The sequence below is a fragment of the Procambarus clarkii genome, chromosome 24 (genome assembly GCF_040958095.1).
Source record: "Procambarus clarkii isolate CNS0578487 chromosome 24, FALCON_Pclarkii_2.0, whole genome shotgun sequence".
NCBI lineage: Eukaryota > Metazoa > Arthropoda > Malacostraca > Decapoda > Cambaridae > Procambarus > Procambarus clarkii.
This window is the reverse complement of record NC_091173.1, coordinates 3,127,802-3,144,822: the sequence shown is the minus strand read 5'-3', so window position 1 is coordinate 3,144,822 and position 17,021 is coordinate 3,127,802. Positions and strand designations below refer to the sequence as shown.

Genomic DNA, 17,021 nt, shown 5'->3' with positions numbered 1-17,021 from the left:
TTTCGCGTATTTTGACATCCAGCCTAAGAACTGCCAGTTGGATCGCTAACATGGAAGGTCTGGGGCTCCCCCTTTCCCCTCCCAGGGAGGAGGGGGTTGCACAGACGGTGGCACAGCGACGTGATGACGTCATGCTAGTTTGATAATTTTGTTTGGGGAGTTCTGTCCACTCGTTCGGCTTTCGGTAGCAATAATTTTACCAGAATAGGGGTTTGTTTTGGGGCGCCTACCTTTCTGGGTGCCTATCCCGGTCGATGGCAGACATAGAATGCTCCCAATCACAAGGAGGTTTCTATAGGCCATTGCTCCTCGTGCCTCTCTGAGGGGGCCAGGTTCTGGCTCGTGGTCCCCGGTAGGCAAGAACTCCTAGCACTTTGACTGATGACAGAAAGTTATACATATCCATTCAGCTCCGGGGAGCCGACAGGGCTTCCCCAGAAATAACAAGAGGGTAGAGTATAGCACTGAAAACCGCTGTGACGTGTACAATCACGGGGGCCTAGCAGAGGGCCACCAAACACTACCAGTGGAACTATAGCCACACTAGACAGACTCCCATCAGGCAAATGAAAATAAAAACAAAAGAAAAACCCTGCAAAAGTACACTGTCTCCAGAGGCAACAGGAACCGGTCGCCACTTAGGTGGCAGGTCGCACAACACCTTGATGCCCTAACCAGCACAATTCCAGTCCCTACCCAAGGCCAAACAAGGGCCCCCAACCCCCAGCTGGCCCCAAGGGCGAGGCAAATGCCGAGCAGCAAGAACCTCTATGGGAATGGTTCCCGAACGCCCCAGGGAAGATAACCCGGGAAGATAACCCAGGGAAGATAACCCAGGGAAGATAACGCAGGGGCAGTACTCACAGGGCGCTTAGGGAAGGAAGCCCCTAAGTGCATGCAGCCCCGGCACTGATGAGGTACTCCTGGCCACCGCACCACACAACACTCGGCAGTGAACGCCACAGAAGGCAAACACCGCCTAGGACACTGAAGCCAGAGAAGCGTCTATCCTAGTTGACATTAGCTTACGAACTGAAGCTAGGCAGCCGGCGCGGTAGGTCCGGGGCTTTCCCCATCCCCACAGGGAGGGCTGCGTGGACGATCGGTGCGGCAGTAATGTGTGATGTTTGCTTGTTTGCTTGGGATTGTAGGGAGTTTCTACCTCTCTGTTCATTTTTTTGTCTTAGTTTTTTTACTATGTGTGGATAATTTTGTTATGCCTACCTTTCTGGGTGCCTAACCCCGGTCAATGGCAGATAAGGAAAACCCCAACCACAAGGGGGTTTTCCAGGGTCATTGATTCCTGAAACCTCTCTGAAGGAGCCAGGTTCTGGCGCTGGTCCCTGGTAGGTCTGAACTCCTTAGCTAATGTCCCAGTCTAATATAACATACATTAGCCCGATAAGCTCCAGGGAGCCATAGGGGCTCCCCACAGAAAATACCATATGCGAAGACTCAAGAAGATCAAACCAGCCACGTGATGTACCGGTCCGATCTGCTGGAAGAGGTGGAGCCGCGGAAAAACCTCCGGGTTTAGACACCGAGCAAGCAGCGCCTGAAACCCCGCCTGGGCCGACCACCAAGGGGCCAAGAGGACAACTCTCCCATGGTAAGTCTCTAAGCGAGCCAGAACCTGGAGCAACAGCTGAACCGGGGGAAAGAGGTACAGGTACCCCCACCTTGACCAGTCCTGCCGAGAGGCGTTGACCCCAATGGCCTCGCAGTCGGGAAAGGGCGCCACATTCAGGGGAAGGCGCCGTGGTCACACCGACGCGAAGAGGTCCACCTCTGGGCGTGCGAACGTCTGGCAATGCCAATGGAAGGAGTCGGCGTCAACCGTCCATTCCGTGGAGAGGGGAACGAAATGAGACAGGTCGTCAGTCAAGACGTTGGACACTCCCTGCACGTGAACTGCCAGGAGAGCCAAACCACAAGAACTCAGCAGACAAGTCACCCGAAGCGACCAGCGCAAAAGAACCAAGGACCGCATCGAACCCCCCCGGTTCAGACAATGAACCACTGGGGAGCAGTCTGAATGGAGCCGGATCGTCGACCCGCGGGCGACTCGAATCCTCCAAAGAGCAAACCACACAGCCGCGAACTCCCGCACAGTGCTGTGGGCTCGACGGAAGGACGGACCCCACCAACCCTGGCTGGCCTGGTGAGCATTGGTCATAAAGCCCCAGCCGAGAGACGACGTGTCCGTGAACACATCGAGTGAGGGCTCAGGTAGGCGCCAAGGCACTGAACCCTGAAAAACCAGAAGAGGAAGCCGGTGACGCAGCAATCGACGCAAAACCCCTGGGGTCCGAACCCAGCGATCGCGAGAGAGGCGAAAGGGACAAACCCGAAGGAACCAGAACAGCCGACAAAGCCAAACCTGACCCGGCAGGTAGACCAGCATCGTGAAGTTCAGGCTCCCGCATAGACCCTCTAGCAACCGCTGGGTGACTCGGGAGCCCCCAGAAACAGGCATAAGCGGGACTGAAGCCACAGAAGAGACTCCAGAGGAAGAGACAAGAAAATGGTCCGAGAGTCCCACACAAGGCCCAGCCAGGTCCGAACCTGGGAGGGAACCAGATGGGATTTCCTGCAGTTCACCAAGAACTTGAACTCAGCGAGCTGAGAAAGAATCAGATCCCTGGCTAGCAGACAAGTGGACTGGCTGGGAGCCCAAACCAGCCAGTCGTTGAGTTAGGCCAACACTCGAACACCTAACAGGCGCAGATGGGTCACCAGGACCCATGTGAGGCGCGTGAAAATGTGAGGTGCCATGTTCAAACTGAACTGGAGACAACGAAAGCGGTAAGCATGAAGCCCCACAACAAAACCGAGCCAGTCCCTGAACCCTGGATGAATTGGGACGTGCCAATAAGCGTCCCGGAGGTCCAGGGACACCAAGTGCCCAGCTCCAACAGGAGCCGAACCTGGGACAGCATGGTCATCTGAAAGGAGGGGCAATGCACCAAGGGGTTCAGACGGGACAAGTCCAGAATGAACCGCAGGTCCGCACAGGCCCATTTTGGGACTGGAAACAGACGGGAAACCCATCTGAGGGACGTCGTCGTTTCGACCATGCCCAAGCGAACCCACTTCAAGATGACCCAACAGAGCGCAAGGGAAGAGACCTGCCCTGTCAGCCCCGAACCTCCCGCAGGGCAAGGGGTCATGCAACGCCACCGGAGGCCGTGCGAAATGACCCGAAGCGCCCACAAATCGTGGGACCAGGTGTGAGCGCACAACGCAAGCCTCCCCCCCATCGCCCCTTCAACGGGGCAAACTGCGAAAGGGCCGGCATCCTTTATGAGAACCAGAACCTCGCACAGAGCGAATACTGTGCCGACCAGATGAAGGCGGGTCTGAAGGAGGAGCCGAATCCGAGCCCGACACCAGTGGCCTACCACGACGAGAGGAACCTCGAGCCTTGGCATAACCCTTCCGGGAAGGCCCAACACAGGGCCCCTGGAGAACCAGCAAGTCCGAGATAGGACGGCAAGAAGCCGAAGCAGCCTGAATAAACTGCGCACCGGCTGAAGCCTTAAACAGGAGAGGGCAAAAGGGGGAAGACATCCTAAGAGTCAACTGCCAAGTGGATTCCACAGAGGAGGCAAGTATTGTCTGCTGACACGTGAGCCAGGAGGCATGAAACAGAGCCACCACATCCTGCAAGATCAGCACGAAAAGCTTCACCAAGGCAACCGACGAGCGAGCCGCCTAGGCCAAGGCTCCAGACCCAGGAACCGCCCCAAGCGCCCTCACATCCTCCGTGAGCCAGTCAGAAGACAGCTCCAGGAGGGAAAAGAGGCGCAAGGCCGCAACCAAAAGGCCCCGAGCATGCAAGTCCTCCACCACCTGCGCCGCTGAAAGGAGGGGAACCTGCACATGGAGCTGAACGACACCAACATCCTGGGAAAGGGCAGGAGCAAACAAGCACTCATTGAGGTGCTCAAGGTCGGCCCACAGGAAAACCTGAAGCACCATAGAAGCCTCCCTCCACTCAAGCGTGCGAGAACGACAGAAGGAATTTTTTTTTTTTTATTTATTTATTTTTTTTTTTTATTTTTTTTTTTTTTTATTATTGTCATACCTCCGAGGCAAAGACAGGACACTCCGCCAGCCAGGACGACTCCGGAACCTCGTAACGAAGCCAGAAAGGGAACGAAGTCCCAAACTACAAAACCGAGGGCATATTGCTGAGGCATAATCCGGGTCACGTAGGAGGTTTGTCGCAAGGGCCGCCCGCACCGCAGCAAGTTGGATGCGACAAGCCGAAAACCTCCGGAAAGACGGAACCGAAGCACCCAGGGGAACACGGAACCAAACCAGGAGGGGGGCAGACACCAAATCTAACGTGTATGCAGAGGGGGGAAAAGAAAACCCTACTCCTTGTAGCAGTAAGCCCTGCTCAGAGGGTAGAAAAACCCAGGCGGGGTCCAGTGGGGCCCAAGGCCCCCAAGTCAGCCCCTCCCCAGGGTCCTCTTCCGCAGGACCCGGGGCCGAGTCCTCCCCCAAGCACCAACCCCACTAGACAAAGCCGGCGCAGGCATAGAAGCTGGATGGAATGAGCCCCACTGGTCAGACCCAGAGGCTTCGGCCGGGGGAGGAGACTCGAATGCCTCCGTCGCCACACCGGAAGGGGCATCCCCTGAGGCTGCCCGAGTCTCAAGACCAACTAACCCCTGCTCCGACTCCGAAACCTTCAGACGTTTCGGGGCTGGAAGCAGGGGAGAGGGACCAGAACGAACAACAGGAAGGAAAGGACCAGGAGGTGCGGACTGAGCCAGGGTCAAAGCGACCCCCACCCCCAAGTCCGGTGACCCAATATTTTGGGCCACCAAAATATTATAAGTGGAACTATAGCCACACCAGGCAGACCCCAACCAGGCAAAACAACAAAAAACAAAAAAAAGAAAACCCCTGCAAAAGTACGACATCCCCAGAGGAAAATGGAACCGGCCGCCGCATAGGTAGTTAGGCTGCACAACACCTTGATGCCACAACCAGTACGATACCACTCCCTACTCAAGGCCAAACAAGGTTCCCAGCTGGTCCCAAGGGCGGGGTAATTGCCAAGCAGCAAAAACCCTACGAAAATGGTTCCCAAACACACCAGGGAAGAGAACCCTAACACGCAAGGGCAATACTCACAGGGCGCTTAGAGAAGGATGCCCCTAAGCACATGCAGCCCCAATACTGTACAGAACACCTGGCCACCACACAGAGAACACCACAAAGGCAAACACTGCTTGGAAAGCGAGGTCAGAGTTGACGTCTGACCCGGTTCGCATTAGCTGACAAACTGGAGTGCTAAGTAGCCAACGCAGTGGGGAGGGGTTCATGGCTCCGCCGTCCCTCTCTTGGGGAGGGGAGGGCTGTGCAGACGAGCAGCATGATTACAAAAGTGTGACATTAGCTTGTTTGCTTCTTTCCTTGGGATTGGAGGAAATTCTGCCTCTCTGTTTGGTTTTTAATCGCAATTTTCTTACCATGTGGGGTCAGTTTCGTTATGCTAACCATTCTGGGTGCCTAACCCTGGTCGATGGCAGATAAGGAAAACTCCCAACCATAGAAGGATTTTCCAGGGCCATTGCTCCCTGTGCCTCTCTGAGGGGACCAGGTTCCGGCTTGTGGTCCCCGGGAGGCTGAATGCCATAGACTAACGTCCCGGTATAAGGATTCGCATATTAGCCCAATATCTCCAGGGAACCGAAGGGGTTCCCCATAGTAAACACAGGAGATAACTTGTGAAACAGCGTTGTGGAGGTGTTGATACTGAATACAGGCAACAGTGGCTCTGCCAGTGCTGAACAATAAGAGGTTACAGTATTAGGCATGAGAATGCCAATCAAGAAACTATCAGGGCAAAAAGGACAGGACAGACCTGACCGAAATTAAGATGACGATGAGACAAATAATGGTGAAATGAGTACCAGGCAACCTCATATTACTGTGAGGAAAGATGTATATGAGTCACCAACAAACCAGTCACCTGCTCATGTACAAATGACAATAAACACACGTAAAAACTCCAGATGCAAACAGCAGATGAGAGGTTTGAAACAGAAAAGTACACTACTTGGCTGGTCTGCTGGAAGAGGAGTCAAACATTGGGCCAGCAGTGTTAGAAACTAAGGCTGGACTAGCCTCCAAGGAGTCAGAAAGATCACCCTCCCTGAGTACAACTCCAGACTGGACAGCACCCAGAGCAACAACTGAACAGGAGAAATTAGGGAAATGGGGAAATTTGACCAAGCCAGTCGACAGGCATCCAGAATGAGAACCTCATGAGTGGGGAAAACTGAGCCACATAAGAGGGAAGGCACCAGTTCTATGCCAATGTGAAGAAATCCACTTCAGGGTGACTGAACGTCTCACTGAGCCAAAGGAAAGATGCATCGTCGATGGTCTATTCCGTGGAAGCGGGATATGCAGTATGTAGCTGGAGTATGAAACTGGGGGTATGCAGCCCAGAGGAAGCTGAATCCTCCTCAGGGCATGCCACACAGCTGAAAAGTCGCACACTGTGCTGTGTGCCTGACAGTACGAGCCTAACTACCAACCCTGGGTGGCCTAGTGAGCACGGTCCATGAAGCCCCAACCCAGAGACACGGGGTCCATGAACACTTCGAGCTATATGGGGAGGAAGGCATCACAGAATTGAATAACATGAAGGGGCGCAAGGTGAAGCAAGAGCCAACAAAAAAGCAGGTATGGCCTGAACCCACCTGTCCTGAGAGTGGCGAAAAAGGCAGAACTGGAGAAACTGATACAACACTCAAAGCCAAACCCTGCCCAAGGAAAAGACAGTGCAGGGAAAGTTTAGGCTCCCACACAGCCACTCAACCAGCTTGGATTTAAGCTGGAAACTCCGGTGAGTCATAGAGATGTTGGAAAGTTTTCTTTTAGCGTGAGAGGTGGGAAAATGGAATAAACTAATGGAGCAGGTTGTGGAAGCAAACTCTATACATAATTTTAAAACTAGATATTACAGGGAACTAGAACAGGAGTAAATTGAAACAGGAGCATCAGAGGTAGAACATTCCTAGATGACAAAGCCAAAGTGCATGGGGAAATTGTGTGAAACTTTGGTTTGGCTTCAGTTGACCATGATCATTCAGTTGATCATGCCTTTTGACCATGTCATGGCATAGTTGTCTAGAGCGTGTGCCTGAGGACACCCAGCACATAGGTTTGAACACTCAGTACAGCTCCTACGGATTTTCTCATTGATGCATCACAATAGTGTGATTACTCTCTAAGTATAGCACAGGAGTCCTATTTCCACTTCAAACAACCAGCGGCTAGAAAGTCAGGATTCAAGAGCCAATGCTCGATCCTACAGGCACAAATAGGCGAGCTTACGAGTCACCTGGGGCCAATCCAACACCAGACAATGATGAGGCTGCATACGGAGCAAAGCTACCAGAGACAGGGAAACAGACGCCGACTGAGAGTCCCAAACAGGGTCCAGCCAAGTTTGAATCTGGGATGGAACCAACTCCAGTTCATCAAGACCCCGAAACCAGTGAGGTTCAAGGGGGGGGGGGGGGGGAGGAATAGCAAAAGCTACTCTATCCACTTTGAGATATATTTTGTTGTCTCAATAAATGAATTGGCCTGAACCAGTGAGGTGGGAAAGAACCAGATCCCTGACCAGCTGACATGCAGACTCACTGGGGACCCACAGTCATCAAGGTAGGCCAACACTTGAACCCCCCTAACAGGTGTAGCCTGGCTCCAACTCATGCCAGCATGGTACACACACATTGTTTTTCAGAAATGTAAGCTCACAAAGAGACTCAACAGCATAATTTATATTTGTCTGTGAATATGATTATAAAATGTTTTTTTTAACTATTATTACAATTAATATTATGATTATTATTGTATTGCATAGGATGTTAATGAAAATTATAATGTGTAATATGATGCTAACCTCATAGTTAGGTTTTTTACCAACACACTGTACCTGGTGCCTTGGGTCACCTGGAATATAGTGAATCACCCTCAGCCCTGGTGTGTTCTCCCAGGCATAGTCATATGTGTAGCGAAGCAGACGATGACTTGTGTTTCCATCCTCTTCCCGAATATAGCTATAGGTGCGTCTATATTTGCCCTTCTTGTGCCCAGTCACATACCAGTTATAGCAGTCCATTCTTCTAACCTCTAGGAGAATTAATATACTGTATTAATAATTATATACTCGGTGTGTAATTCTACTGAATAATATGAAAATTTATGAGGAAAGTAGGGCATTTGCAATAGTTTCAGTAATTTGTACAAGTTTAAGTGAAATGGAACTTGCTACCAGTGGAATGAGATTGCCTCAAAAGCCTGACAATGTCCCTAAAGTGGAGCTACTGACAAAAACTATCCAGAAATATTCATAACAATAGAGTTTTAAAATAAAAGAAAATTTGCATTCCAACAGGTGGAAAATTCATTAAATGACAGTTTTAATAAACATTTCTAACTCACATTACTACTTCTTTACTCTTAAATTTCGCTGAACCTTCCATTCACAAAATCACAAAATTGTTCTACACTTAAATTTTCCCCACAAGAACTCACCCTGATCTGCATATCTTTTAATTCATTTGTTTAATCACTCACATGCTGAATTACTAACACACTTCACTACTTCTTTTACATAATCTGAATTTGTTCAACTAATAAGGTACCTTAAAGATTACGTAACTCATTTTCTAAAGTGAGATTGTGAGATCAGTGAGATTTTGGCTTTCAGGGCAACTGATCTGAGATGCTTTTGTGAGTTTTCTTCAGTGTTTTTGCTTAAGTTGCTTGTTCCTTTAAGCAGGTAAGCAGGAATTTAATGAATCCTACTTTTGGCGTTCAATCTCCGACAATTCAAGTGATTGGGCACCATTCCTTTTCCCCGTCCCATCCCAAATCCTTATTTTGATCCCTTCCAAGTGCTATATATATAGTCATAATGGCTTGGTGCTTTTCTTGATAATTCCCATCTTTAAAAAAGGTTAACTCAAGACAATAAAAAGCCACTGTGACCCAGATCATTTATTTGAAGAGAAAAAAGTTGTGACGTAAGAGATAGTGTTTTATTATGTGAGTGCCATCCCAAACACTGTACAGTATATATAGTTTCTCTTATCTTCAGTGACTTGGCTTCTTGCTAACTTTGGCAGAAACAAAGGGTGTGTTAATAGTTAGCGGCCTTGAATAACCTGCATGCATTGTTATTCAATGAAATTTGATTTCTTAAGTAAGATGAATGTATCTATTTTTACTATACTGTAGATATATTTTTTAATTTTATATTGTTAGATATATTAATTTACTATAGATATCATATTGGTCTGCCCATTATGATTATGACAATTATAAAGGAAAAAGGCTTCTATACAATAGCATTATTCTTTAAAAATTATTTATAAATGAAGAATTATACTTGCCTCCTTTTCTGTAAGGTATTGCCACAACATACACATCTGTGGGCTGAGGCTCAAGTAGAGGAAGAAAAGATATACGACTGACATCTGGGTTACCTAAAAAAGTTCATAAAACCAGCGTTGAATGTAATGAAATGCCATTTTCTGGACGAGACACGAAGGCTTCCCGGAGTTATCGGGCTGATATGAATGTATTAGACCGTATCATCGGTCAAGTGAATGGAGTTCTGCCTACCAGGTACCACGAACCAGAACCTGGCCCCCCTCAGAGAGGCATAAAGAGCAATATTCTAAAGAAACCCCCATGTGGTTACAAGCATTCTATACTGAATTTGCCATCGACCGAGTCAGGCACCCAGAAAGATAGGTGCCCCAAAACAAACCCAATCTGGTTAAAAAAAAATGCTAATGAAAGCCGAACTGTTGAACAGAACTCCCAAAACTAAAAACGAGTGAACGAGCATGAAGTCACAACCATCACTGCGCCGCTGTCTGCACAGCTAACCCCTACATGGGAGAGGGTAGGGGAAGCTCCAGCCACACCCCCCTCCCCGCCGGCTATCCATCCCCAGTTCACAGGATGGATGTCAAAAACAGCAAAAACTGCCGACAGGAGGGTGGGAGGGTTGCCGGGGAGCCTCCGGGTCTTGCCCAGAAAATGTGTTTCGTTACATTCAACACTGGTTTTTTGGGGGGAGTCCCTTCAGCTCCCCAGAGCTACTGAACCAAAGATAAAACAAGAGGGACTTACCCAAGGCGGGGGTGGTCGCCACTCGCTCCTCAACTTGAAGTCGAGACAACTGGCTGCAACCACCAACCCAATGTGACATGCCTGACTCGGGCCAGGAACATTAACTAAGTAGTGAGCGGCCAGGACCCCATTTGAAATGCAAAAATCCCGTGCCCGAATGTCAGCCCAAGACACATTGCCAAAGACGGCAGCAAACACAACAAACTTACAAACGTCATGGGTACGAGGTTAGACCACAGGCTAGCTGGACCGAATAATCCTGTGGATGACCAGAGAGATCCGAACCCTGGAACAGGGAAGAAGAGATACCGGGTCTACCCAAAACACGTCCGCAGCCACCGAGGCTGTGGCGCGCAGGTAGCGGTGAAGACTTGCAACCGGACACATCACATGATGCACCCCCAGCCGAACTAACCAAGCATCAACAACCCGAGGACCCCTCCGGAAAGCAGCAGTCTCTTTCTTCGTCAGAACAAAAGAGAGACATCCAGAAAAGAAGGAGATAGTCGCAAACATACAAACCTACCAGCATGATAATAGGAGCAGAAACCTTTGTGCTGGAGGAGAGCATAATGCTCCCCAACCTGATCCCCAGAATTCAATGCTAATGGAAAAATTAGAGCCTTCGAAAAACAATCTTGAACCAAAGAGGCCACCACAAACCGAGGAGAAGAAAGAAAAGAGAGCACCTGGTCCAATGATCAGGATGGCTCAGGACGCGCATGAGCAGGCTGGAGGTGAAACAACACAGCTTGCAGAAAGGTGCAGAATCCACCCAGAACGCAAGCTGAAGCGGCTCTGCCACCATCGCACAATACGAGGCGACAGTATTCAGCATAAGATGACGGTACTGAAACAACCAACAGAGGAAGACAGAGGAAGGACAAGACAACCTGATCTGAAACTGAAGAAAACCTAAGGAGGGACAAGAAATAACGAAAGGACCATCAGGAATCTTTATACTTCTGCCGGGACAAAGCACGTAGGTGCGACACCGTCACTTAAGCCACCTGCTCACCATACAAATGGTGATAGACCCGCATCAGAAAGGCCAGATGCAAAGACTTGAAGACAAGATCAAACCAGCCACATAATGGACTGACCCGATCTGCTAAAAGAGGCAGAGCTGCAGGAAAACCACCAGGTTCAGACACCTAGCAAGCAGCACCTGAAACCAAGGCTCAGCCGACCATCAAGGAGCCAACAGGACTACCTTTCCTTGGTAAGTCTCCAAGAAAGCCAAGACCTAGAGCAGCAGCAGAACCGGAGAGAAGTAAAGATAACCTCACCTCGACCAGTCCAGCCCAAAGGCATCAACCCCGACAGCTTCACAGTCGGGAAAGGCCGCAACTACGCTGATGGAATGGAGCTGGATTGTCGAACCTCGAGGGACCTGAACCCTCCAAAGCGACATCCACACGGCCATGAACTCCCCACACATACTGTAGACACTCGATTATCCAGTATTCGACCTTTCGGTAAACACCCTTATCCGGCTAAAATCGTGGCCGGATAAATTTATCTCACTATCTGGCCAAAATGTCCATGGGAGCTGGAAAAGCGAGTGTTTGGCCGGATAAAAAATCTGGGTCGATTAACTTGCTGCCAATGTTACACTATCCGGACAGTCGGCCGGACAAGCGGTGAATTATCCGGATACGAAAGCTAGGCTGCGGCCGCACCATATTAATCCCGTCTGGCTGTGGCTAGAGGCCCATGGTGTAGGAGGGGTGGGGTGGGTGGGTGGTGTCGGGAGAGAGGGGAGCATTGGGAGGGACCACCTGGGGGATAATGGTCAGGAAGGGTGGGAGGGAGTTGGTCAGGGAGGGAGTGGGTCAGGGAGGGATGGAGGGAGGGAGGGAGGGAGGGAGTGGGTCAGGGAGGGAGGGAGGGAGGGAGTGGGTCAGGGAGGGAGGGAGGGTGGGAGGGATAGGGAGGGAGGGAGGGAGGGAGTGGGTCAGGGAGGGAGTGGGTCAGGGAGGGAGTGGATCAGGGAGGGAGGGAGTCGGTCAGGGAGGGAGGGATTGGGTCAGGGAGGGAGGGATTGGGTCAGGGAGGGAGGGAGGGAGTGGGTCAGGGAGGGAGGGAGTGAGTCAGGGAGGGAGGGAGTGAGTCAGGGAGGGAGGGAGGGAGGGAGTGGATCAGGGAGGGAGTGGGTCAGGGAGGAAGGGAGGGAGTGGGTCAGGGAGGGAGGGAGTGGGTCAGGGAGGAAGGGAGGGAGTGGGTCAGGGAGGGAGGGAGTTGGTCAGGGAGGAAGGGAGGAAGTGGGTCAGGGAGGGAGGGAGTGGGTCAGGGAGGAAGGGAGGGAGTGGGTCAGGGAGGGAGGGAGTTGGTCAGGGAGGGAGGGAGTGGGTCAGGGAGGGAGGGAGTGGGTCAGGGAGGAAGGGAGGGAGTGGGTCAGGGAGGAAGGGAGGGAGTGGGTCAGGGAGGGAGGGAGTGGGTCAGGGAGGAAGGGAGGGAGTGGGTCAGGGAGGGAGTGGGTCAGGGAGGGAGGGAGTCGGTCAGGGAGGGAGGGAGGGAGTGGGTCAGGGAGGGAGGGAGTGGATCAGGGAGGGAGGGAGTCGGTCAGAGAGGGAGGGAGTCGGTCAGGGTGGGAGAGAGGGAGGGAGGGAGTCGGTCAGGGTGGGAGAGAGGGAGGGAGGTAGGGAGGGAGGTAGGGAGGGAGGGAGGGAGGTAGGGAGGGAGGGAGGGAGTCAGTCAGGGAGGGAGTCAGTCAGGGAGGGAGAGATGGAGGGAGTCAGAGAGGGAGAGAGGGAGGGAGTCGGTCAGGAAGACACACAGAGAGAGAAGTGTTGAGTGTGTGGGGTACAGGATGTGACTCACTTAAACCTACCAAGGAAGGTAGGGTTGGAGGTGTTGCAAGAATGTATTATTTTCTTATTGCTGTGGAGAGCTAGTTACGAACATTAAATAGCACACTATAATATTTGAACAGAATAGTACAGTATTTGGCTTGCTATTTATTCATTCAAATATTTACAAGAAAATAAAATGGGATTTAACAGAACTTAAGGCGCATATGTTAAAAGTCATCGTACAGTGTGTCAACAAGTTCAAGTTCAAGTATGTTTATTGAAACAAGAAAGAAATACATCTCAAAGGGATAGAGTAGCTTAGGCTATTTCTATCCCCCAGCGTGTCAACACCCACGTGTCGACACACGTGGAGGGGAGATGTCAACACCCATGTGTCGACACACGTGGAGGGAGATGTCAACACCCACCTGCCTGCTCTCCCACCCACCCACCTGCCTGCTTGCCCACCCACCTGTTCACCCACCTTCCTGCTCACCGACCCACCTGCTCACCCACCTTCCTGCTCGCCCACCCACCCACCTGTTCACCCACCTTCCTGCTCGCCCACCCACCCACCTGTTCACCCACATTCCTGCTTGCCCACCCACCTGCCTGCTCACCCACCCACCTGACTGATAGCCCACCCAGCCACTTGTTCACCCATCTGCCTGCTCGCCCACCCACCTGACTGATAGCCCACCCAGCCACTTGTTCACCCATCTGCCTGCTCGCCCACCCATCTGCCTGCTTGCCCACCCACCCACCTGTTCACCCACCTACCTGCACACCCATCTGCCTGCCATCCACCCATCCAAAACCCACCTGCCTGAACCCACTTATCCCTGCCTGCCCACCCACCCACCCACCTGCTTGCTCACCCACTTTCCCTGCCCACCTACCAGCTAGGCAGCTAACCACCCACCCAGCCCCACACACTAATTAGTGTGTGTCAAGTGAAATCATGAGTGTGGTGTAAAAATTGTTGGAAATCGTCCCTTTTGGACTCAGAGGTGAAAAAGTATTCTTATCCGGAAATTGTGATTATCCGGCTGGGGGTCCTTCCCATATACTCCAGATAATCAAGTGGAGACTGTGTAACTGTGAACACACTGAGCGAGTGCTCGGGAAGGCGCCAAAGCACTGAACCCGTAAAAACACGAAGAGGAAGCCGGCGAGGCAGCAGCCAATGTAAGGCACCCGGTGGCTGAACCCAGCGATCATGAGAGAGGGGATGGGACATCCCCGAAGGAACCAGAACACCCGACAAAGCCAAACCCTGCTTGGTGGGTAGACCAACATGGCAAAGCACAGACTCCTATAGAAATCCTCAAGCAACTGCCTCGTGACCCTGAAGCCCTCCAGAAACAGCTGAAGGTGGGACTACAGCCATAACAGAGCCTCTGGAAGGAGAGACAAGGAAGCATTCCAAGAGTCCCACACAAGACCCAGCAAAATCCGAACCTGAGAGGGAACCAGATGGGACTTCCTCCAGTTCACTAAGAACCTGAACCCAGTGAGCTGGGAAAGAATCAAATCCCAAGTGAGCAGACACGCAGAGGAGCCCACACCAGCACCATGGGTTCTGAGAGAATGTGCATCTGAGCTCAGCATTCCACTTCACCTGATCTTTCAGGCATCCCTGTGTACAGGAATCGTAGCAGACGTGTGGAAACAGGCTAACATAGTTCCAGTCTACAAAAGTGGCAGCAGGGAAGACCCCCTCAATGACCTGTATCATTGACAAGTGTAATAGTGAAAGTATTGGAAAAACTAATCAAAACTAAATGGGTAGAACACCTAGAGAGAAATGATATAATATCAGACAGACAGTATGGTTTTCGATCTGGAAGATCCTGTGTATCGAATTTACTCAGTTTCTATGATCGAGCCACAGAGATATTACAGGAAAGAGATGGTTGGGTTGACTGCATCTATCTGGACCTAAAAAAGGCTTTCAACAGAGTTCCACATAAGAGGTTGTTCTGGAAACTGGAAAATATTGGAGGGGTGACAGGTAAGCTTCTATCATGGATGAAAAATTTTCTGACTGATAGCAAAATGAGGGCAGTAATCAGAGGCAATGTATCGGAATGGAGAAATGTCACAAGTGGAGTACCACAGGGTTCAGTTCTTGCACCAGTGATGTTTATTGTGTACATAAATGATCTACCAGTTGGTATACAGAATTATATGAACATGTTTGCTGATGATGCTAAGATAATAGGAAGGATAAGAAATTTAGATGATTGTCATGACCTTCAAGAAGACCTGGACAAAATAAGTAGATGGAGCACCACTTGGCAAATGGAATTTTATGTTAATAAATGTCATGTTATGGAATGTGGAATAGGAGAACATAGACCCCACACAACCTATATATTATGTGAGAAATCTTTAAAGAATTCTGATAAAGAAAGAGATCTAGGGGTGGTTCTAGATAGAAAACAATCACCTGAGGACCACATAAAGAATATTGTGCAAGGAGCCTATGCTATGCTTTCTAACTTCAGAATTGCATTTAAATACATGGATGGCGATATACTAAAGAAATTGTTCATGACTTTTGTTAGGCCAAAGCTAGAATATGCAGCTGTTGTGTGGTGCCCATATCTTAAGAAGCACATCAACAAACTGGAAAAGGTGCAAAGACATGCTACTAAGTGGCTCCCAGAACTGAAGGGCAAGAGCTACGAGGAGAGGTTAGAAGCATTAAATATGCCAAAACTAGAAGATAGAAAAAAAGAGGTGATATGATCACTACATACAAAATAGTAACAGGAATTGATAAAATCGACAGGGAAGATTTCGTGAGACCTGGCACTTCAAGAACAAGAGTCATAGATTTAAACTAGCTAAACACAGATGCCGAAGAAATATAAGAAAATTCACCTTCGCAAATATAGTGGTAGACGGTTGGAACAAGTTAAGTGAGAAGGTGGTGGAGGCCAAGACCGTCAGTAGTTTCAAAGCGTTATATGACAAAGAGTGCTGGGAAGACGGGACACCACGAGCGTAGCTCTCATCCTGTAACTACACTTAGGTAATTACAATTACACACAAATCAACATGTTAAACAAGCTACGAGGATGAGGGAAGGGGACGTTCCCTCCATGCTAGATTTGATATTTACCAGGAAGGAGGAAGAGATATTTGACATTCAGTACCTTCCTCCCTTGGGTAAAAGTGACCATGTCTTTTTGGGAATAAAGTATGCAATGCGTTATAAGCTGGAAGAAAATAAGGAGGTTGAAGCAGTTGAAAAACCAGACTTCAGGAGAGGACATTATGGTGACCTTAGAAATTTTTTTAGTGAGTATAATTGGACAGACTTGATGCTAGGCAAGGAAGTGAATGAGATGTATGGCAAGTTTTGTGAAATATATGATAAAGGCACAAAAAAATTTATACCAAAACAGAGATGCAGAACTAGGAAACAGGATTGGTTCAATAGAAATTGCGAGAGGGCTAGAGACCGAAAGACACAAAAATGGAATCAATACAGGAAGAGGCCGAACCCCCAAACATACCAGCGATACAAAGATGCGAGAAACAACTACACGGCAGTGAGGAGAGAGGCAGAAAGAAATTTTGAAAAAGGGATTGCGGACAAATGTAAAACAGAACCAGGTCTATTCTATAAATTCATAAACAACAAATTGCAGGTAAAGGATAATATTCAGAGGTTGAAAATGGGAAATAGATTCACGGAAGATGAAAAGGAAATGTGTGAAACACTAAACGAAAAGTTCCAAAGTGTGTTTGTACAAAATGAAATCTTTAGGGAACCAGATACAATAAGAATTCCAGAGAACAACATAGAACACATAGAGGTGTCTAGAGACGAAGTGGAAAAAATGCTCAAGGAGCTCGGTAAGAACAAAGCAGCTGGCCCAGATGGCGTTTCACCATGGGTTCTGAGAGAATGTGCATCTGAGCTCAGCATTCCACTTCACCTGATCTTTCAGGCATCCCTGTGTACAGGAATCGTAGCAGACGGGTGGAAACAGGCTAACATAGTTCCAATCTACAAAAGTGGCAGCAGGGAAG

General features: G+C 49.7%; 1 protein-coding gene across 4 annotated transcripts in view; it reads right to left on the bottom strand.

Moving 5' to 3' along the window:
* Window positions 1–17,021, bottom strand: part of LOC123761800 (uncharacterized) — a 653,931-nt gene that overhangs the window by 198,570 nt on the left and 438,340 nt on the right. For 3 of the 4 annotated variants that reach the window (XM_069330457.1, XM_069330458.1, XM_069330460.1), the window contains 2 exons: window positions 9,432–9,524; window positions 7,937–8,166 (listed from right to left, as the gene is read on the bottom strand). In XM_069330457.1, the coding sequence (XP_069186558.1) occupies window positions 7,937–8,166; window positions 9,432–9,524 (323 nt within the window). The remainder of the gene's footprint in view (window positions 1–7,936; window positions 8,167–9,431; window positions 9,525–17,021) is intronic. The other variant, XM_069330459.1, reaches the window with a different exon arrangement.